This window comes from Abramis brama, assembly GCF_963993115.1.
Source record: "Abramis brama genome assembly, chromosome: 9".
NCBI lineage: Eukaryota > Metazoa > Chordata > Actinopteri > Cypriniformes > Leuciscidae > Abramis > Abramis brama.
In genome coordinates, this window is record NC_139971.1 from 35132960 (window position 1) to 35156955 (window position 23996).

General features: G+C 36.6%; 1 protein-coding gene across 2 annotated transcripts; it reads right to left on the reverse strand.

The window, feature by feature from the left end:
- Positions 1–4332: 4332 nt before the first annotated feature.
- Positions 4333–23421, reverse strand: kiaa0513 (KIAA0513). Of its 2 annotated transcripts, XM_084124303.1 has the most exons (13): positions 23344–23421; positions 18304–18783; positions 17592–17691; positions 16645–16718; positions 15895–15965; positions 14822–15026; positions 14685–14725; positions 14323–14401; positions 12638–12715; positions 12160–12189; positions 8906–8986; positions 8713–8807; positions 4333–5845 (listed from the first exon to the last, which is right to left on the reverse strand). In XM_084124303.1, exons 2-13 carry the CDS (start codon positions 18672–18674, stop codon positions 5796–5798), a joined length of 1275 nt encoding a protein of 424 aa, XP_083980429.1. In that variant the 5' UTR covers positions 18675–18783; positions 23344–23421; the 3' UTR covers positions 4333–5795. The 2 variants fall into 2 exon arrangements, with proteins under 2 accessions (XP_083980429.1, XP_083980430.1); XM_084124304.1 differs by lacking the exon at positions 12160–12189.
- Positions 23422–23996: the final 575 nt, after the last annotated feature.

Consider the following 23996-nt stretch of genomic DNA (forward strand, 5'->3'; position numbering starts at 1 on the left):
ATAGTAGCCGCCTGGGTACAGCGATTTGACAGCCGATTATAGCTAGCTAGCGCATTTAGCTAGCCCATCTTGGAAATGATTAGATAAAGTGTCACATCTCCAGAGCACAAAACCTCTAAATGTTCACAAGAGCAGCACTGAACATTAACTCAAGCCAAACGGAGAATAATCGTATGATTTTTATGTTCAGAATAATGCCGATTCAGGGTATTATCATGCTCCGTAACACAAACGCTTGACCCACTTGACACACAAGATGGCGCCGTAAGGAGTTGCGGGAGAAATGTGACGTCATCGGAAACCTATCTATACGGACATTCTCTGATACACCGCGGGTCCCCTTAAATTTAAAATGCGCGGACATGTTTCTACAGTAGCCCTAAACGGACAAACGCGTTTCGTCACTATGTTGTTAGCTAAAGTCAGCGAATAAAACACTGACACAATGATGAACAAGTAACAATAACATTTGCAATAACATATCGTTTTACTGAATAATTAAGTAAATATAATTTCTTAATTTATCTTTGCAAAGACCTCATTGCTTAATTGGCTACTCTCTGCTGTATCTCTTCCTCTCAGCCACTGTAACTTCTGTTGGTTGCAATTCGCTACCTCACCACTAGATGCCGCTAAAAAATTACACAGTGCACCTTGCTAGACCGATTGTTTTGTACGTTGTAATTAAAGTCTTACATTTTTTCTGTTCGAGAAGCCCGTTTAACTCTACGTGACAATAGGGGGAGAAAGACCGCAATTTCCCTCTCAACATAGGCCTATAAGTAAGATGTAAAATAAATTCAACTCTAAGGAATATTTCATATCCACGTTTTTATTTATTTGGTGAGTAGCCTACATGTAGGCCTAACACATACAGTCGACTGTTCATTATCGCGAAATTCATAAAATTCATATATTTTTTTCTTTACACTCAAGTTTGATGATCTTGGCTAATTGATATGAATTAAATCAGAAAAATGCAAAACATAATCAATTCCACTAGTGGTCTCAGCCTTTTGGGCCCACTGTACATGATAAAGATCATTATTATATACAATTAAAACAACTAAAGGAGATGTGTTTCTTCAACTTATTTGGATTACTTATACAATACCATCAACTGAGGATATCAAGTTAAATGTATCATAACTGTACGGACCACTGTGCAACAGAAAGCAGACATTCAGAGGACATTAAATCTGCCATACTATCTGCTGGTGGGATTGTCATGAAGACCTACATGTGTTACACACACTTCTTATAACAAGGGATCTTTTAAAGCAACATAAGCCATCCTCAAAACAATCTTTTCAAGTTCTAAGAGCCAGATGTGCCGGCCAAATGTCTGAATGAAAGTGTCTATGCGTGTCTACTACACATACCCTTACAGTTGTGTGTACTTGTCTGTGAAAGCTCCCAAGACCCATTAGTTTGTGTTTTGTGGCCCTTGTCACAGACCACCCGGCTGTCTGGTTCACACTTAACCTACGGGGAGAAACTTGACTCCAGTTCAGCCTCCCAAAGAGGGTTTGAAAAGTGCACTGGCCTCAGAGGTCCACTCCAACTGACCGACTACAGCAAACTGTCTGTAACCGGCCAGCCAAACATCACACAGACACACTAACACAGAAAGGGATTTAAACAGAGATGCTGAGAGGATGTATATGTGTGTTTATGAGATTCGGTGTTTGAAAATGGGTAGACAGCGATATTAAGGATAAACATAGGACTTATTGTCAGGAAACAGAGCCATTTGTGTCCCATTTTACAACCCCCTTACATGATCTGCACTTCATGCCCCTTAAAATTCAACTCCAAAGCAATTTCAGTTGTACAGGGTTGGTGCAAAACATGTTTTTAAAGAAAAAATGTCATGGGTAATTAATATTTTAATAACCTATTAATATTATAAAATTTTCTACTATATTGTGATTAATTTCACATCAAAATTAAGTGATACTAGGTCTACCAGATTGCTTGATTGTTGATTAAAATGATTTGAATTCCAAACTGCAACAAAACTGAAATCAGCGCTTCAGGGTTAACAACAAATAACTTGGTAAGGCTGTTAACATATAGGATAGGGAGTAATAGTCTTTTGAAAACCCATATTTCTAATCTCATTATTAATTATTAAACTGAAAATTAACATATTTCTATGGAGGGTTATAGCCCTGCCCTGGTACTTTTAGCCTGAGGTTGGAAAATATATGATTTAATGCAGGACACAATGGGTGTGAATGGAAGGCCACTCATCCGCACATTTACAGATTACGAGGGGTGTTCCTCAGGGGTCTGTTCTGGGGTCTCTACTTTTTATTATTATCTATATTAATTATCTTGGTTTTAATTCATTTTAATGCTGATGACACAGTGATTTATTTTAGTGCACCCAAATTACATCAAGCTGTGTCTTTTACAGTCTGCTTTCAAAGGCTTTTCTGCTTGAATTTGATTTTTTCTTTAAAATTCAAAGAAACAAGCAGCAAATCTATTATCAGTTACAGTTACATTCAAGTGGCAGAATACAAGAATCTTGGTTTTGTATTTGATTAATCTTTTTCTATTAATGGCTAAACTCAAGTTAAAGATGGAACAAAAAAAAAAAAACAAAAAAAAAAAGTTTCTGCCACCCAGAGGTGGACAAAGTACACACTTCCTTACTTGAGTGAATGTAGAGATACTACTGGTCTTACTCCATTATAAGTAAAAGTTGTAAAGGCCTATTTCTACTTAAGTAAAAGTACAGAAGTACTCGTTTTTAAAAGTACTTAAGTATCAAAAGTAAAAAGTAAATGTCAATGCATTGTTTACTTACAGTACCTTATGCCTCTGAATCTATGCCTGCCTACCCTCATATCAATATCAAATTTATAACAGTTCCAGTAGTGGGATTGAATGTGAGATTGAATAAGTGCACTCAATAACGTCCACAATGGTTTCAGACGCCCAAATTTGTTCCCTCAAATAGTGCCCTATTTAAAGTTTTTTTGGCCTTTAGTATGAATATGTTAGCCTTACTGTTATCTATAAGTCAGGTTCTGATGTCAATATGACGTCGGGTTTTGACGTCAGTCTGACGTCAATCAGATGTCGGGTTCTGATGTCAATCCGACGTCGGTTTCCGACGTCAACATTCCCAACCAAAATGCAACCCCTGACTGACGTTACTACGTAGGACCTTGACAGAAATGTAGTGGAGTAAAAAGTACGATATTTGTCTTTCAAATGTAGTGAAGCCTAAAGTTTTCAGAAAAAATAATACTCAAGTAAAGTACAGATACTCAAAAAGTGTACTTACAGTACTCAAGTAAATGTACTTTGTTACTGCCACCTTCATGCTAGTTCTTGATTATGGTGATGTTTAGTACAAATTGGCACCTATGTTTCTTTGACATTCTTTATCATGGTGCTCTCAGGTTTAAAACAAATTGTAATTTCAGAACTCATCATTGTGAGCTGTATAATAAAATATGTTGGTCCTCATTATCAGACTAAAGCACCTGTTCATTTATAAATCTATTTTGGGTCTATTGCCATCGTGTCTTTGTTCCCTTGCCAGGACTCTTATGAAAAAGAGATTTTTAATCTCAGAAAGTTTTTAAAGGACAAATAAAATAAATATTTTTTTGTTCATGCAATGGAAGTCAATGGGAACTGAAACTACCGGTTTCGAAAATCACTGTGTCGCGTGTATAAATCATGATAAAAGAAAGAGACAGAAAAAAATGATAATTTCTGGCACAATTAACACAATTTCCTGACAAAAAGAAAGACCAAAAAAAATAAAAATAAAAAATGAAAGAAGAAAGGAAGTAAGAAAGTGAAGAAGGATGTGATCAATCACCAACTGTTGAAGATAAGGAGAGTTTATATTGTTTGATGGGGTCTGGGATTAATTAGCAGTAGAGCTCTCAGTGTGTGACACCAGTGCTTGGCCTTTCACAGCTCATTACTGTGTGTCCAATCAGTGCAGGCCAGTGTGACTGCTGTTTATTTATACACACAGCCAGCCATGGTAGCCATTTGGCAGTTTTCTCCACTGGGGAGCCTTAAACACTCCCACATTGAGCTGAATCTGCACGGACACATTTGGCAACACAAGCCCATACTAAGAAAAAATAAATAAAAATCCTTCACATTAAAAAATATCAATTCCAGATATTTCTTAATTCCTTTCCCTGATTAAAATGTTTTAAACAAAACATGTTTTCTTATGAATATCGGTTTCATTATTATTAATTCAATATATACTGTATATTATTTCTGTTAAAGAGGTTTTCACTTCATACTTTTTTTTTTTTAATGACCCAAAGGATAGAAACAGTACAAGAGAGTTACTTTTCTTTATTATTATTATTATAATAAACACTTTACACATTAGAGACAGGACAACACCTCTCTCGTTGATTTCCAGGTATCTTCAAATAGGAAATTCAGGGCACTTGGGGAAAAATACAATGCAGAACACTGAGCTTACTATAAATGAACATTAATTTATATAGACAGCACAATATCAACAACATCGTCTGAAATGCAATGACTAATTTCTGATACAACCATGCGCCCATGTACAACACATACAGACATCAAATAAATAAATCCCCAACAATCTGACAATCCCTTTAAACCATCCCATATTCCTCATTATTCTGTCAACAAAACAATGTATTTACAAACCAAATATATTAACTTTTGTTTTTTTCCCTCACATGGAGGACATTTGATTCAATACAAGCTCTTGGAGACCCCACTCAGTGGTTGACATTCACCTTCACTGATCTACAGTCAAAGCGGAGGGTTATGATTGCCCTCTATTGGCTTGAAATCTAATTGCACAACAGTGTAAGTTGATGGTAAACAATGTGCATGCATACCATGCGTTAAAGACACAACACTGTACGACATCCAAACAACTGCAGCATGATACTTCTCTTTAACTGACTCTAATACACAACACATCTACTGACAGGGTGCACAAACTTATGAGCGCTAACCCCAGAGTCTCATGGGAGGATGACAGCATGCTGACACAGGTTTGCTCGCTCTAAAATAGGAAGATCACTGCTTACTAAATGACTAAAGGCACTTTAAACAGGGGAAGAGACATGGTTCCAGTGTCCACGTGTGAGGATGTCACAAACACTATTAATACTCAATTTATCCATACAGGAAGAGCACAAAACCAGAGAAGTGCAATAGATGGGAACATATGACAGGAACAGGCCCAGTACAGAATTTTGAATTAAGAAATATTGATATATTAAAACATTGATATATTGAAATACTGATATTGTTAGACTGTATTTTTGTTCATTTTTTGTCACTGAACTTGCTCAATGGACACTTTTAGTACATAAAAGTAGCAGGAAAGATTTAAAGGGAAGAAACTAAGGGAATATTTTAACTGACTGGATCTGAGGATGTGTTTTGCATCATATTCACATCACACAATATGAATTCCGTATAATATATAATGACAGATACTGTGTTTTATGATGCTTGAAAACTGTGAGCCATATTGCTATTCCGGTATAGGTGCATATTTTGACACATTGTTGCATTTTCAACAAAAATGAACCGTTTCCACACTGCAGCTGGACACTGAAGCATCATGGGATTTGGCTGATTTATGCCAACCATTTTAGTTGCATGATTTCTGTAAATGGTGAGAATAGTAGTATGACTTTTTGGTGATGATAGAGGCGAAACTGTGTTGGCATTTGTGGAATACTGGTCATTAGAGATCATGGATGAGCTGATGTAGATGGTAGAGTTTAGATGATTTTGGACATTCACTCTGCAGCCATCTGCTCAATGTGATCACACAGCAGCTTGTTTTGCTCTGAAACGTAATAATAAAAAGTGTGAATCGTATTAATACATACATAGCATTCAAAAGTTTGGGGTCAAGAATGTTTTCAGCAGTGATGCATTCAGTTGTGACAGTAAATATATATATATATATATATATATATATATATATATATATATATATATATATATATATATATATATATATATATATATATATATATAGACACACACACACACACACACACACACAGCGGGGGAAATAAGTATTGAACACGTCATCATTTTTCTCAGTAAATATATTTCCGAAGGTGCTATTGACATGAATTCTGATTATTCTTTTCACTCCTCTATCAGAAATCTTGCGAGGAGCACTGGTTGAGGCAAATTTATGGTGAAATTATTGTCTTTCCACTTCCGTATTATGGCCCCAAAAGTGCTCACTGGACCATTCAGAAGCTTAGAATGGCGCCTATAACCAATGCCATCATTATGTTTTGCAACAATTAGGTTGCGAAGGTCTTGAGACAGCTCTTTGCTTTTACCCATCATGAGATGTGTCTTGTGTGACACCTTGGCAATGAGACCTTTTTGTAGGCCATCATTTGGGACTGAACCAGCTGTTATTAATTTCCACTGACAGGGGGCTGGATTGCTTTTTAATTACTGTAAGTTTTCAGCAGTTGTCTTGGCTTTCCATGCCTTTTTGCGCCTCCCTTTCTTCATGTGTTCAATACTTTTTCCCTGTGTCATTTCACATTATTACACATAACTTAATTTCTGAACTTATTTTTGTTTGTTTCTTTGCATGTATGGCTTACTTGGGTTGTTACCAACATCTGGTGAAAATTTCATGTCAATAGCACCTTTGGAAATATATTTACTGAGAAAATTGATGACGTGTTCAATACTTATTTCCCCCGCTGTATATATATATATATATATATATACAGTGAGGAAAATAAGTATTTGAACACCCTGCTATTTTGCAAGTTCTCCCACTTAGAAATCATGGAGGGGTCTGAAATTGTCATCGTAGGTGCATGTCCACTGTGAGAGACATAATCTAAAAAAAAAAAAATCCAGAAATCACAATGTATGATTTTTTTAACTATTTATTTGTATGATACAGCTGCAAATAAGTATTTGAACACCTGAGAAAATCAATGTTAATATTTGGTACAGTAGCCTTTGTTTGCAATTACAGAGGTCAAACGTTTCCTGTAGTTTTTCACCAGGTTTGCACACACTGCAGGAGGGATTTTGGCCCACTCCTCCACACAGATCTTCTCTAGATCAGTCAGGTTTCTGGGCTGTCGCTGAGAAACACGGAGTTTGAGCTCCCTCCAAAGATTCTCTATTGGGTTTAGGTCTGGAGACTGGCTAGGCCACGCCAGAACCTTGATATGCTTCTTACAGAGCCACTCCTTGGTTATCCTGGCTGTGTGCTTCGGGTCATTGTCATGTTGGAAGACCCAGCCTCGACCCATCTTCAATGCTCTAACTGAGGGAAGGAGGTTGTTCCCCAAAATCTCGCAATACATGGCCCTGGTCATCCTCTCCTTAATACAGTGCAGTCGCCCTGTCCCATGTGCAGAAAAACACCCCCAAAGCATGATGCTACCACCCCCATGCTTCACAGTAGGGATGGTGTTCTTGGGATGGTACTCATCATTCTTCTTCCTCCAAACATGTTTAGTGGAATTATGACCAAAAAGTTCTATTTTGGTCTCATCTGACCACATGACTTTCTCCCATGACTCCTCTGGATCATCCAAATGGTCATTGGCAAACTTAAGACGGGCCTTGACATGTGCTGGTTTAAGCAGGGGAACCTTCCGTGCCATGCATGATTTCAAACCATGACGTCTTAGTGCATTACCAACAGTAACCTTGGAAACGGTGGTCCCAGCTCTTTTCAGGTCATTGACCAGCTCCTCCCGTGTAGTTCTGGGCTGATTTCTCACCTTTCTTAGGATCATTGAGACCCCACGAGGTGAGATCTTGCATGGAGCCCCAGTCCGAGGGAGATTGACAGTCATGTTTAGCTTCTTCCATTTTCTAATGATTGCTCCAACAGTGGACCTTTTTTCACCAAGCTGCTTGGCAATTTCCCCGTAGCCCTTTCCAGCCTTGTGGAGGTGTACAATTTTGTCTCTAGTGTCTTTGGACAGCTCTTTGGTCTTGGCCATGTTAGTAGTTGGATTCTTCCTGATTGTATGGGGTGGACAGGTGTCTTTATGCAGCTAACGAAACAGGTGCATCTAATTTAGGATAATAAATGGAGTGGAGGTGGACATTTTAAAGGCAGACTAACAGGTCTTTGAGGGTCAGAATTCTAGCTGATAGACAGGTGTTCAAATACTTATTTGCAGCTGTATCATACAAATAAATAGTTAAAAAATCATACATTGTGATTTCTGGATTTTTTTTTTAGATTATGTCTCTCACAGTGGACATGCACCTACGATGACAATTTCAGACCCCTCCATGATTTCCAAGTGGGAGAACTTGCAAAATAGCAGGGTGTTCAAATACTTATTTTCCTCACTGTATATATCTCAATAAAAATCAACATTGATAATAATAAGAAATGTTTCTTGAACACCAAAACAGCATATTAGAATGATTTCTGAAGGATCATGTGACACTCAAGACTGGAGTAATGATGCTGAAAATTCAGCTTTAACTTCACAGGAATAAATTACATTTTAAATATTAATATAGAAAACACTTTTAAATCGTAATAATATTATTTCAAATTTTACTGCATTTTTGATCAAATAAATACAGCCTCGGTGAGAATAAGAGACATCCTTTAAAAACATTAAAAAATACCCCAAACATTTGAACAGTACTGTAATTAAGCTTTCAAACTTAATAAAATTGAATTATTACCTTCATTCAGATTTCCAATGACTGCCTGCTTCTTCAGGAAGTCATTGCAAAGTTTCTTGCTCAGTCCAAATGCCACCATGTTATGAGTGAACGTCCTAGACAAACAGAACAAATATATATGAGCATATGAACATGCAGTGAACATTGTTTTTGTCAATGTTGTATAAAATGAGACAAATGCCATGTGACTCACCCCAGTTGACCGAAGGTGATGTTCTCATTAAATCTGGAGCTGTCGTCTTTCTCTTCCTGGGTCATATGACACCACTTTTCTCTAAAAGGTATAAAAAACATGGAGGTCAAGGTCAGAGGTCAATGATATTTGACCTTTTTTTCCTCTCATCAAGCACGAGAGACCATCAATCAACACATTACAATGAATACTGGGAGGTTATAGAATTAAAAATGTGTAAAAACAATCATACAAAAGGACAAATGTGTATTAGCCATACATTGGTGCTCATGCAAAAATCCAACAAACATTTCAGAATAAGTATTAGTGAGCAGTCAGCTGTAGCCATGATTCACAATAAATCAAAACAAAAGCAAGACAATAATTTAAATAATAAAGAGCATATGTGCAACACAGAATCATGGTATAATTCGGCTCACAAACAGGAACAAATGCTCAGACAAACAAACCAATATGCATTTTTTCTATGTAAAAAAATGTTCCTTTGTTGTTTGAGTCTCATATTTTTTTATGTCTTAAGTCTGAACACTTAGAAAGGTAATAGCACACCTCCCTTCAACAAGCCAAATGATTTGAGGAATCATTTATGTCAGTAGCACAAACGGTTTGGGACGAATTACATGCAATGCCAGAGTTTAATATCTACGGCTGGGGATCTGAACGAACCCCTAACAGCAAGCATGAGCACTAGCAATAGTCATGCTTCTCTTACTGTATCAAACACTAATAATTCAAGCTGTTCTCGGTTAGCAGTTGACATTGCAGTGAACAGGAATATAATACACTCTGAATGCATGCAATGATACAGAAAATAATGCAGAAAAAGTCAAAGAGCGAATCAGCGGTTCTCGACTGGTTCCAGAACATCGCAGACATCAAGTGTTGACCAAAAACAGTTCCAAAATTGTTTATCGTTCAAAGTAAACAAAAATGTCCCCGGTTAAACATTGAAATGTATTAATATTATTGTTTTCAATAATGAGGGCATGTCATGCAAGCTGTCCATGCTGACCAGATGAAGTTGATAAACCGTGCCAAAATACTGTGTTAGATTGGATGCAAGGCTTTTGAAATCAACAACAAAAAGGCATTTTCTCTTCCTGTTTAAAAAAGAGCATATTTATTTTACAATACTAACTGCATGAGTGTACTGTTGTTTGCTTTATCAATGTTTTTCCCTGCTGTCAGAATAGATATGACACTGTATGATGTGTCACAATGTTACTTTTAATAAGGTCCACTGTGTCTTTGAGAGCAAAGTTAAAGTTGTGCAAGACGACATGATAAAAAAGACAAAGCATTATGTCAAGGCAAATGTGACACGAGTCAGTACTTTTTTGGTGGACCTCAAACACTGTGAAGTTTCCTTTGAGTACTGATGAAAATGTTATCAGAACGTTACACAGCTTCCTGACTGGATCCTGCGCTGATAGAGATTATTGTGAATATCTAGATGAAATACGTCAAGGGTTCCACAAGGGTTCCTAATCTTTTGACTCATGAATTTCCCAGACGTGAATAATAAGAATTACATTAAAAATAAAGTATTTATAGTTGTTTTTAGTGGAGCATAACTAGAAAAAAAAAATACAATATAGAATTTTACATATGCTACCGTTCAAAAGTTTGAGGTCAGTAAGATTATTTTTAAGAAATTGTTTTATTCAGCAAAAACACATTAAATTGATCTAAAGTTACAGTATAGTTAGAGTAACAAAACAGAAAATACTTACATTTCAAATAAATGCTGTTCCTTTGAACTTTTAAAGAATCATGAAAAAAAATTATCATGGTTTCCACAAAAATATTAAGCAGCACAACTGTTTTTAACACTGATAATAATAAGAAATGTTTCTTGAGGAGCAAATCAGCATATTAGAATGATTTCTGAAGGATCATGTGACACTGAAGACTGGAGTAATGCAGAAAATTCAGCTTTAACATCACAGGAATAAATTATATTTTAAAATATATTAAATAGAAAACAATTGTTTTAAATTGTAATAATATTTTAATATTTTACTGTATTTTTTTTAATCAAATAAATGCAGCCATGGTGAGCATTAAGGACTTATTTTAAAAACATTTAAAGAAATGTTACCGACCACAAAACTTTAAATGGTAGCGTATGATAAATAACTATAAATTTATGTTTTGATATTTAGGGGTTCAAGCACGAAGTGCTGAAACGCTATTGTAATTGTAAGGGTTTTTATTATTATTATTCCGCCGTAAAACGCATCGTGCAGCCCAAACTGTAAGTGCTGGAGACTTGAAACTTTGCCAGATGGTAGTACAAAAATCGAGGAGATTGGCCAATAGGTGGCGCTATAGCAAGCAAAAGTATGAAATCGCTAATAACTCCTAGACGGTTTGTCGTAGACTCAACACTCAAGTGTCTTATATCACTGTAATCCTATATCTCCGATTTCATTTCCGCCTGGGAAAATTTTCCGCCATTTTGAATTTTGTCAAAAACCTACTTTTGCGAACTAATCCTAGGTTTTTCGCCCGATCGGAACCAGACCAGTCTAGGACAATTCTCTGGACTCTCTAGATCAATAATTATCAAAAAAAAGTTGAACTTTTGCATTTGAATGGCTGTAATAGGGTCATTTATAAAATGGGCGTGGCAAAATACACTAAAAAGCCTATAAATCCTAAATAAAAACTCAAAAATTGGTGAGCATATGTGACATAACATTATTAACAAGAATGCCAAATTTTATGGAGATCGGACGATAGGTGGCACTATAACTGTTAAAAAGCTTTAAAACCATATATTTCCTATGGTACATTGCCTGTATTGGCTGTAAATGGTATTTTTCATCTATTATGTCAGTGGTTACATGCTTGCTAAATAAAACTTAATAACTTTTTATGCTTTTGTGCTTAAAGGCCTTAACTGCTTGAACCCCGATAAATGCTGCTTGCAGCTTTAATTTATCATTATATTCATTATTAGTTTTTATTCTTTTTTTTAGGTCTGGAAATCATTAAAATTCTTTGATATTGCCAAGCTTTCCATGGCTGTTAGAACCTTGCGCATATTGTACGTATATAAAACGCTGTTCCAATTCTGTCAGTGTATCATCCTTTTCCTAAACTCTCTCCACTTTCCCCTTAATTTATTCTGTGCTGCTCATCTTTCACTCTCAGTTCATTGTAACTGATCTAACTTTCCCCCCTCTCCTTTTTAATCCGCCTTTCCCGTCTAGCATTGTCCATGGCAGCAGACGGAATGAAGGACAGACCTTTCATCTTTCTCTTCCTCAGCCGTCCGCCTGCGCGAGGCAGCAAGGCACAGGGAGAAAAAGGGTTAAAGTCACATGCAGAGAGAGAGAAAGAGCCACAGAGAGAAAGAAAAGACAAGAGAGGATGATGAGCAGTGTGGAAGAATAAACCATAAGAGCACTCAGAGAGGCTGCAGGATCCAGACATCAGAACAAACACACCGTAACACTGTCACGCACCTCGGCTGAAACATCTAGCTAGTTTATTTCAACATCACTAACAATCTATCAAACACACTGTAAACTCTCAATCTCTTCCTCTGGCTTGAACAGACACACAAACAAACACGCAGTCTAAACAAACACGCAATCTAACATGTGCTTTTGGTGCTGTGCAAAGTCTGTTTTGTTTAATAGCACGATATATTAGGAGAAAGAGAAAAGAAACGCACTATGGAAGTAATAAGAATCACATAGTTAAAACCCTGCGCTCTCTCACCTCGTGGTGGGGGATCTTTTATTTCTCTCACAATGGACGGCATCAAAAAACGCTGCGTTCCAAAACCTCAAAGTGTGCCTTTTAAAAAAATAGATACAAGCAGACCAACATTAGCATACAGCATATGTGACAAATGATCTGACACTGTGTCTGAACAAAGTTAGAATGACATTGTACATTAAACACACCAGCCTCCTTTCCTGATAGGCTTCCATTGTACGTTTTCTGTTTTGTTTAACAAACTTAAAATATTTTCTGCGGTAATGCGACATTCTGTCATTATTTTCATGACCATTAAGTATTTCTCTGCCCAATTCCCATTACTGAAAGGCAAAAAAGGAATATTCCTTTAATTGCAGCATTTAATAAGCAGCAACACTGTTTTTGACTTTGACAGTAATAAGAAATGTTTCTTGAGCACCAAATCAACGTATTAGAATGATTTCTGAAGGATCATGTGACTCTGAAGACTGGAGCAATGATGCTGAAAATTCAGCATATTAAAATGCCATAAATGAAAACATTTTAGGATAAGTTTTAAAGATTTAAAAGTAAAAATAAAGATTTTAAACAATTAAGTATTTCTCTTCCCAATTTACTGTGATGGAAAAATTTATATATTAGCCTACTTAAATTGTAAAATATTTAAATATCATGGTACTATTTATTGTAGTAAATTTAATTAAATAATCAATAAAATAATAATCAATAATTTACAGTCACAAAAAAATAAAATAATTACCCTCACGACTTTCTCGTTACTGGTTTATTGTAATGAAAATACAATTGTATTTTTTTTAACATTACAGAGAATTACCAATTACTGTAATTTTACAGCGTTAATAATAAAATGATACAAAATCCAATTTCTTTTTTTATTCTGGCACGAAATATGATTGGCAAATTCGTTGATTCTGATGAATTTGTCTGAAACAATGTAACAGTAATTTTTGGTAGACACTGACAGTATGCTACCCTGGAAATCCAGAGTTCTCGCGAGAGCACAAATTGAATTTTCTCAGTGAGTTACTCTGGTGTTGAGTAATGATGCTCATTAAATATGCCCTTGTATCCGAGCTGCACCAATCACATCGGGTTATCTGATATAGGCGGGCCAGAGGCGAGCTAAACAGATGACGACAGCGCTGTGACGTCGAAGTCATTAGTAAACATTGCAAGATGGCTATGGATGAACACCAGTTGTTTGAAACGGCTTTGGCTGCTATAATGAATGAGTTAGACTTGGCTTTTTATCTAAAACAGGAACAGAAGACGCCGCTCGAATCGTTCCTTTGCAAGAAGGACGTTTTTGCTGTTTTGCCGACCGGATACGGTAAGAGTATAATTTACCAGTTAGCTCCGCTGGTAGCTAAGCCTATGGGGTTTATTGTTGTGATTGGTCGTAGTGTTATCCAATTGCATGCAGTGAGATTTTCAAATGCATACTTGGTGCCGCCCCTCGAGCTGGGCAATTTTCATTACTCGATGCCAGACCATTAATCTTTCAGACTTGGGTCTGGATTTCCAGGCTAACAGTGTGCCACAAACACAGTCCATAAGCAATGAATTATAAAAACCAAGAATATTCCTTTAAAATGCTGATTATGTGAAAGGATACATTTTAGACAACTTCAGCTGTTCGTTTCAGCATTTTTGCGGGGAAAGAAAGATTATTGACAACCTACCAAATGGGCTGCTGTTTCAGGTGCGTGTACAGGTAAATTTTCTCCTCTTCTTTTCTATCCGGGGAGAGGGGGGGAGAAACTACAGGGTACGCAAGCAGAGATGAGCACAGTTAATAACTCAATCACCTACACATGTCCACCGAGATGACTCCTGTGGGTTAAGTGTCTTGCTCAACAGCATACTAGTGGTTGCCATTGAATCGTTTGGGTAACCGACCCAGATTCTTAACCACTAAGTCTCACCACCACATTAAATATAAAAAACCCTTAGTGAGATATCTAAAAACTGAAAACGACACAACCACAGGTGAGAAGAGGGAATTAGAGAACACACAGTGATGGTACATGGTGAACTACTGTACCTGGAGTTTTGGTTTTCTGTTCAACAGGCCTGTCTGAGTCTCTGAGGAGGACAGAATAAGAACAGAACGAGTTTGTGAGCAGCAGAAGCTTGATTAATTAAAAGTGTTATTATTAGCGATGACAGAAAATCACTCACTCATTCTTTCGGCCCAAGGGTCCTCTCAGTTTGCTCTCCAGACCCCCAAAAAATCCTTTAACGTCAGACTTGGCGGAGGTGTTTTTGAGCATTCGCTCTGCGATATCCTTCTTCCCAGAGAGCCAGACCTTTCCACTGCGCAGGTACGAGTCGATCCCCCCGCTGGGCCTCTCCAACAGCTCTGTGGGAGACAGCTGGGACTTACCTGTCACACACACACATATATTCATTAGAAATTAAAATGAAATGAATTGAAAAGGCACACTAGGCAGTCACACTCTGTGTACATGTATATTAGGAGTAGGAATCTTTAGGCATTCCAAAACGATTATCAACATCCATGACATGGAGTCAAATCTTTAAACATTACAAGTGTTGAATATAATGGATCTGTGTATACTTTTTTAAAACTAGTAAATCACAAAATTATTCAAAAGTTTGGGTTTGATGAGATTTTTTAAATGTTTCTGAAAGAAGATTCTAACGCTCACCAACGCTGCATTTATTTGATCAAAAATACAGTAAAATTGTGAAATATTACTACAATTTAAAATATATATTTTTCAGATTTTAAAATGTAATTTATTTCTGTGATGGCAAAGCTGAATTTTCAGCAGTCATTTCAGTGTCACATGATACTTCAAAAAGCATTCTGATTTGGTGCTCAAGAAACATTTCTTATTATCAATATTGAAAACAGTTCATATTTTTATGGAACCCATGATGCCTTTTTTCCATGTTTCTTTGATGGATAGAAAAGAACAGCATTTGTTTGAAATAGAATCTTTTGCAACTTTATAAATGTCTTCACTGTCAATTTAAGCATAAAACAAAACAAAAAAATGACTGACCCAAACTTTTGAACTATAATGTATATCTATGTTTCCCCCATCCCCCGTTTTTTGTGTTTAAAATTTATTTTCGTTAAAATGGCATTGTCCAATTTTCCGAAACAATAATGCGTCAGTGCCAGTAATGTCTGAGTCATACACTGTAACAGGAAGTTGGAGGGTGTCTCTTTTTCAGATTACATTCCACACAGAATGATTAATATTAAAGGTCGACTTTCTTACCCATGTAGTAATATGTGAAGCACATGGTCATGAGGTGTTTGGCGGGAGCATAATCATCCACCTGGTGACATCTGTCAATCAATAAAATCTGGGTCACATGTGCATCACACACATGGCACACATGCAAAAACACTGTCTGTGTCCAAAAACACCCCCATGTCCTTAAATAAGGCACTATTTGAGCGGACAAATATTTGTAGTGGTATCTGAAACCATACTGGATGTTATTGAGTGCACTCATTCAATCCCATAATGCACCACAACAACAAGTGTACAACTGATGTAGTGAGTGTCGCGCCAGAAGATGGCGCCCACAGCTGAATCATCCAGCCATTCATTCTCAAAACTGCTCATCCAATGTGGGTACAGTGTAATATCTATTAAATTGTTTAATTAAGGTTTATACATGCTAGTTTCCATGGCAGAGTCAAGATAAATGTTTTCATTACTACTGGAACAGCCAGTTTGCTAAGTTTCAAATGCTTATTAAACAGCAAGCACAAACTACGCAAAAGCGGCAGCTCTTCCGGCGCACTCAGTGTCCGAATTACTTTTCATTCACTCCTTCAAGGCATATTAGTGGAGTAATTTAGGGAATAGTGAATGAGGGTATAGGGGGCGATTTAGGACACAGCTACTGACTCGCCAGGAGTTCTACAGAAAACTGAAGCAGTTCTCAGACAGTTTGGAGTGAGTGGCTTCCATGTAATGTCAAACATAAACCTTAGATATTATCGCTGATGTACTTACTCAAACAAAACAACAGCGAAGGACTGCACCAGCCTGTAGAAAGTCAGTTCGCTCACACATTTGGAGTGGCAGCGCTGCAAACACAATGCACGGTTATCATCACAACTGTGTTTGTTTATGCATATGTATTTTATTGCATGAGTTTTCTTGATCTTTCAGAAAGACTGAGCAATCTGCACATTGAGTCTACATGGACTGTGCTTGACGTTTATAGAGATGGCCAGTTGAAAATTTACTATTAAAAACACTATTAAAAATAATAATAGTCAGATAATCAATAAATGGGCAATTATTTAAATAAAAGCTTATTATAGACTAAATAAATAAATAAAATCAGTGAAAAACCTAAAATGAATGATTTTAGGCATCACAAAAATGGATATTCATAGGTCTGTTACATTAAAGTTATATTGAACAGTTTTATTTAATTGTGTTATTAAAGATTAATTTTAATATTGGCTGATGATAACCATTATGGTAATGGTATATTGTGCATCCCTACTACGTTTTGGTCATTTTAACAGCCAAGTAGTCAAACTATTTTTAACACATTTCTCAAACAATGGGCGTGTAGTTCACACCATTATTTTGTGTTGCTTCATAAAATCCTATATTGCAGAAAAGTGTGTTGCTAAATAGGTTTGCAGTGCATTTGCAACACGTTTTCTGCTAGGTTTAGCATGACACAGCAATAATAGGCTCTTAAGTGCTGTTTTTGAGACAGCACAGACAAGTTTTTCACCACATTATTTATATTTTAATTATTGATTTATTTAATTATATATTTTTTAATAGTTTTAGGTTTACCTCTGGTGCAGAATGTGTGAAACAGGTCTAAACCATCACCTAAAATGTCACCATAATCAATCCCAAAATTAAAAATGAATTTAGAAAAGAAGTCAAGCAATGATTATTTTCATGATTAATTATAGTTGCGCCTCTCATACCTGCGCACTGACATATTTGGCGAACCACTCCCTGCCTTTCCCATTCTCTCCAGTGCACAGCTCTCCAAAGTGAGCCTTCTCCTCCTGATCAAAGTCCTCCCTGAGAGAGGGAAAAAGAATAAAAGGAGCAAGTGGGAGGAAGAGAAAGAGCGAGAGAGCACTTGAAACAACAGGAACAAACGCATCAGTTGATATGTGACTATAATTCACTGTGAAGTTTCATCCTCATTCAAGGGAATAGTTCAAAATTCTGTCATCGTTTACTCGCCCTCATGTAATTCCGAACCTGTATGACTTCCTTACTTCCGTGGAGAACAAAAGTAGATTTTCAATACAACAAAAGTACACCGTGACAACTGGCTGTCAAGCTCCAAAAAAGCCCCATAAAAGCAGTCTCGTACACTAAGCCTTCTAAAGCTAAACAATAGCTTTGACTGAGGAATAGATTGAAATTTAAGTGCGTCTTATCAGTGGTGTTGTTTCTGATCTGGTGTGAATGAGATTTGCTGAAACTGCAGAAATTTTCAGTAGATAAAAACATACATTGGCCTGTTCCTCACATAAAATTATCTTATGGCCTCAGATAACTTAGAATATAGCAAGGCACGCAAGTACTTTTATTTGTACTTTCTGGAGTTTGATATCCACTGGTCACTGTAGTTATAATGAAAATATCCTTTTCCTTTAAGGTTTAGTTTGTGAAGCAAATCACCTTCCATGGAAAAGCTTTGCCACATAGGTTTTCATGAACGCTCGTATCTCCGTCTCCTCCGCGTCCTCAGTACTGTGACTGGAGCAAGACGAGGACCGCCGCGTGCTCGACGGGTGTGATGGCGATTCTGTGCCCTCGTTCTCACTGTCGGCAGATTCGGTGGCATCGCTATCGTCTTCTCTGTGGGAAGTGTGTGTGGGGGCCATGGGCTCTGGAAGAAGGGGCTCCATGGTGACGTCGCTCGCAGGCTCAGGGACAAGAGGCTCGGATGAGAAAAAGTCCACCCCACTGGAGGGTCCGAGAACAGAGGGCGCTGTCCCTTCTGGGGGCGAGTCAAATTCTATGAGGTTGTTCACCACGGCCCCCTCCATGCTTTGTTATGGGGGTGATTCAGTCACTAGGTGAGATATGATGATGTCAGCTCAAAAACCCACGGATGGTACAGTCGTTTGTAGCTCCACAATTTCTTCACAGCAGGACCTAAAAAAAATATAACAATTTGAATGTTATAAACAAATAAAAAAATATTAAATCTATTACATTTCATACAAATGTGTATAATATATATATATATATATATATATATATATATATATATATATATATATATATATATATATATATATATATATATATATATACACACACATACAGACATGCTATTCAAAAGTTTGGGGGTTGCAAGATTTATGCTCTCCAAGGCTGCATTTATTTAATCAAAAATAAAAGCAGGATTTTGTGAAATATTACCATTTAAAGCAACTGAAATATTTTAATATTTTAAAGTGACATTTATTCCTGTGATGCAAAGCTGAATTTTAAGCATCATTACTCAGTCTTCAGTGTCACATGATCCTCCAGAAATCATTATAATATGCTGATTTGGTGCTCAAGAAACATTTATAATTATTATCAAAGTGGAAAATATTGACATATTTTATCGTAATTGAATTTTTTTAACAAACAGAATAGAAAGTTCAAAAGAACAGGATTCATCTCAATCAGGATTCAAATCTTTTGTAACATTATACAGGTCTTTCCTATCACTTTTTATCAATTTAATGCATCCCTGCAGAATAAAAGTATTCATTTCTTTCAAAAAAAATTCATATTTCACATTATTTCATATTTTAATGATTTTTTTTTAAAATATTTATTATATATAATTACATTATAAAAATACATACTAATATATACGTATATATAATAAATAAATATATATATAATGTAAAAATCTAAATATATATAAAAATTCAACTATTCAAAACATTTTCATGAAGTGTAACATTACGGTAAGGGTACTTTAACATCCTCTTCTGTCATAAACTTCCTTGCAGCTGTGTTTATACAGACTGACCACAGCATGTGGCAACGCGGAGTCAGTCAAAGCCTGTTAATATGATGTTAGATTATGAAATCCAATGCACAGAATCTCAGTGCAAAATCATGCGTTTCTATGTCCTGCTAATGAAGCACCAGAAGACATAGCATAATGCGTGTGTCTTTCACTCTCAGAAACATGCAGAAAACAAATATAAGAATAAAACAATTTTAATCTCAAATTAAAAAAATATTCTCATGCAGACCAGTATATAAAAGATGCCCCATCAAATATGGTAACGCTTATTGGCTTGATATCGTGGATAAAATTTAATTTACACAAGTACTTAATCTTGCCTCTGTGAAAATACCATCTGCTTCTCATAAAACTGAATACGAGTGACACGTGATTTCTTCTCAAACGAAAGGCTAGTTCGCTCTGCCCCAACAGACGCTAATGGTTAGTGTTAAATTCAACGTGAATTGCCATTTATCATTATATATTTCAGAATGAAACCAGATATGAGGAAAAAAAAACTCCATTAGGAAGAGATTGGATCATGAATAGTAGTTATTTTATTTGGCTATTGGATATAACATTATCCAGTGTGAACCAGCCAGTGATGCAGTGGACCTTGCAAGGCTTCTAAACCGTGGCTTCAGGAAGTAAAAGTGAATGAAAACTGAATGAATTCTGAATGTAGAAGAGCAAATCAATGCTATATACCAGAAACTACATTCCCTTAGGTTTTGGGCAAAACCCTGAGAAAAGCAATAGGACTGAGAGGATGGTTATGTAATGCAGAGCTGGAGGAGCGTGACTTGGCTGGCATACGTGCTCACAAGTGCACACAAACACAACCACGCAGTGACCAGAGTCAGAGACTGTGTCAACTGCGTCTGCTTTTTTTTTTAACACTTATCTTTAAGAGGCACAAGGCGGAAAAGAAACTCTATGTTGGCGTGAGCAGTATGAAGACTAATACAAACCAATACTAATACAAACCAATTTTTGGATAAAAATGCCACCAAATGCAAAAATAAGAAAAAAATACTGTACAATCACAATCACTTAACTTACACGCTTCACACAAACATCTTTTTAAAAAAGATTTGAGGCTCATATCTAAAGACACCAAACCTCTACACATTGCTGCTTCTCTTGAGCTTAATAAATCTCAGCATTCGAGGGTAAATGCACATGCTGCAATATTCCTTCCTCCCTGCACTGGAGCACTTCCCCCTCTTTCTACTCCATCCATCCATCCATGCAACAAAACGCCCCTTCATCGCGAGCCTCGAGGCTCAACGCAGAGGTTCTGCTGTTAGAGTGATGGGACACAGATGAGTTGGAGTGGGAGTGAGTGGGTCCACTGGTTTAAGAGACTGAATGGGTTAGGGTTACCAAAGCACTGCAGTGATATCGCAATAGTCAGCAGTGCAGACAGAAAGATAATTACATGGGTGATAAATGTCTCAGGGACGGAGATATTGGGTTGGCTTGTGGGCAAGGTCAAGTCGGTCAAAAAAAAAAAAAACTAGAAAACTAGTGAGCCAGAACAGTCAAGGCAAGTCAAACTGAACCCATATTTAATGTAATCTGGGTTGCATTTGATTTTTATTTTATTTTTTGCAGAATTTTGTTCTTTTTCTGACAGGATGAATGTGAAGTCAGACATTGCCTAATCTGGTTAGCTTCTACCAAGCAACAGATGAATCTGTGCCAAAATACTGTCAAGTTTGATTAGATCCACAACCTCTGACAACAAAAGTTTTAGATAAACTGAAAAGTCTGTTTATTTTGCCATCATATCTACGCACGATTCGATTTTATTATTTGCATTTGGCATTGTGTTTTTTTCCTGCTGTCCCTGCTATCAGATCTGACCTGTATTCAACCCTTTGAGAACCAATGAATTAGATCACTTGTTTATTGCATCACGAGCAAAATGCAAATATAGAGAGACTGATTTAGATTACAAAGAGATACCAAAGAGTAAAACTGTTGTAGGGAAGAAAATAATTATTAATCATGTAGGATAGTGATACAAGTTACCAGAGAAAACCCTCAAAAAAACACAAAAAACCCCCAAAAGACAAGACATCATCTGGGTTTAACATGCAGAAGCTTGCAGAAATCTGTATCAGGAGCATAAGGCTGTATTAGCGATGTGAGAGACTGTGTGAAAATAAAGCCACAGAGAGGTTAATTTGAGGCGGATTCATTTGCATCATTATGCAACATGTCCTGCTATTTCCTCAAGGGAAACCTCACTCATATCCGTCACTGCATCAGATGCTGTGAACTTAAGACAGTCATCCACGCACAGAGCTTGATCATCTAAGCCGCTGACTGATGCTGCACAATCAGACACATAAACAACGTCTAAATGGATCAGTGGTTCTAACCAGAGAGCATCAGATTCAATAAAAGTCACATAAAATTACCCTTTTACTGAGACACTGCAAAGAGCGCACAGAATGAAAATTGCTTCAAACAGTGAGCTTTTCATCAATAGCCTGCACTTGAATAGGACAAGAAAAACGATCCTCGGCTTGGATGGAAACAAGAGCACTCTTATCTCAGGCCACTTGAGTTTAAAAATATGTAGTCATGTTCATGAGGCCTGCAGTCAAGCATGGATGCCAGGTTTATCTGACTAATGCTAAATGACAGAAACACACTTATGGTTGTGACTTTAAAAATGGGAAAGGGGGACAATGCAGGTAATGAAATTCCTAACACTTTGGCTGATATTTATTAGTTCACAACGACAGTAGATTCATCTAAGCATATATCAACCACTAATCCAGGCAGAGACTTTGACTTTAACAACACATTGAAAAACAATGGTGTCATACCAGCTAATGTAGTTCAGTGGAAATAGAAATCTTAATAAAGTGAGAAGGAACTAGATTCCACGCTGTTTCAGGAAATCGCATGGATTTCTCCATTGAAAACAATGGCACTTCTGCTCCAGTGCTTTAGACCTTTTCTTTTAGTTTAGGTTCTTAAAATAGCACCTGTCAAAATACCAGCTTATCAAAAGACAACTCACAGGCTTCATCAGAAACATTTCCTACAGTCATAACAGCCCTATTTTTAGCCTCCACAATAAGTGCCTATTTACATTAGCACTAATTTAATATCTCTAAATGCATAGGCTGCATCTCTGGTTGCTTGAAACACTGATGAAATAAAATAAGCAGTCACATATTGATCTGAAACAGTGGTTGTGAGAAACATTTAGGCATTATATGGCACACACATTATAAAAATGCTGTCTGAATAGGCAGCTCATTAGGTTTTGAGACGTAGCCATGTTCTTAAAGCTCATCATTCATACTTTTTTCATACCAGCACTCTATAGCTCAGTGTACTCGTGAAAAATGAAACCTCCACCACTCCACCTCCTTATTGTAAACAACACTGTGCAATCATATGGCACTTTCATGCGGAAAGGAAAGCGGAAAATTCTTGAAGTAGCCTACGTAGGGGAGTCTCATTCATTCTGTTACTAATTGCATTTATATAACGGCTCGCGCGAATGTATACGGGTTTCTGCTTGCAACGTATGAATGAATATCAATAATGATAAATACAATTTTATTGTAACATCATGTTCATTCAGGCTACGAACTTAAGAAATGGCATGATGCTGGACATGACAGCACCTATGTTATGCACCTGATAAAGTCTTGTTAGTAGATGACACTTACCCTGGATGTTCCAGCTGGAGCTTCGTCTTCCCAGCGCGTACGATGCACAGGCTGCTCTGAAATAAACACTCTAAGTGTGCGCATGCGCGAATATCAGTAGCGGATGGGGGAATCCAGTGACGTAGCCATGATGACACGTGACTGCACACTGCGCATTTTTTACAGTTCACGTTTATTGTCAGTTCAGTATCTTTGTGTGTGTGTGTGTGTGTGTGTGTATTTCAGAAAGCCTAGGTAGAAACTTTTGAGTGTCAGTCAAAAATGTGCATACACATCTTTCGTTAATTATTTTTGCATAAAAACGATTAAATAATTATTAATACGAAAACGCTTATACAATTAAGAATAAAAAAAATACAGCAATTAATATATTAAATTAATTCATTATTAAGTGTATATATGTATATTATAAACATTAAAATGTTAAAAATGTGATATTTAATTTGTAAATAGCAATATAAATTTTACTTTATGATTAAGCAGTCTACCTTGACATTTTTTTTGCACGTTTTTGTTACTTGATTTCATTATGAATGTATTTTACTAATGTATTGTTGTAGCCTATTTCCATCTAAATTAAAGAACAGTTTTATACATTTATTCACAATCAAACTATTACACACATCCATGAAGTATGCAATTTCTAATTTATA

What these genes read in the sequence shown, in the direction of transcription:
- kiaa0513 (XM_084124303.1), bottom strand. Translation starts at nt 18,674, where the DNA reads ATGGAGGGGGCCGTGGTGAACAACCTCATAGAATTTGACTCGCCCCCA. An exon ending in AAAAGATCCCCCACCACGAG is followed by an intron (nt 12,190 to 12,637) that starts GTGAGAGAGCGC and finishes TGCCTCGCGCAG; the next exon opens with GCGGACGGCTGAGGAAGAGA. An exon ending in ATCACCTTCGGTCAACTGGG is followed by an intron (nt 8,808 to 8,905) that starts GTGAGTCACATG and finishes CTGTTTGTCTAG; the next exon opens with GACGTTCACTCATAACATGG.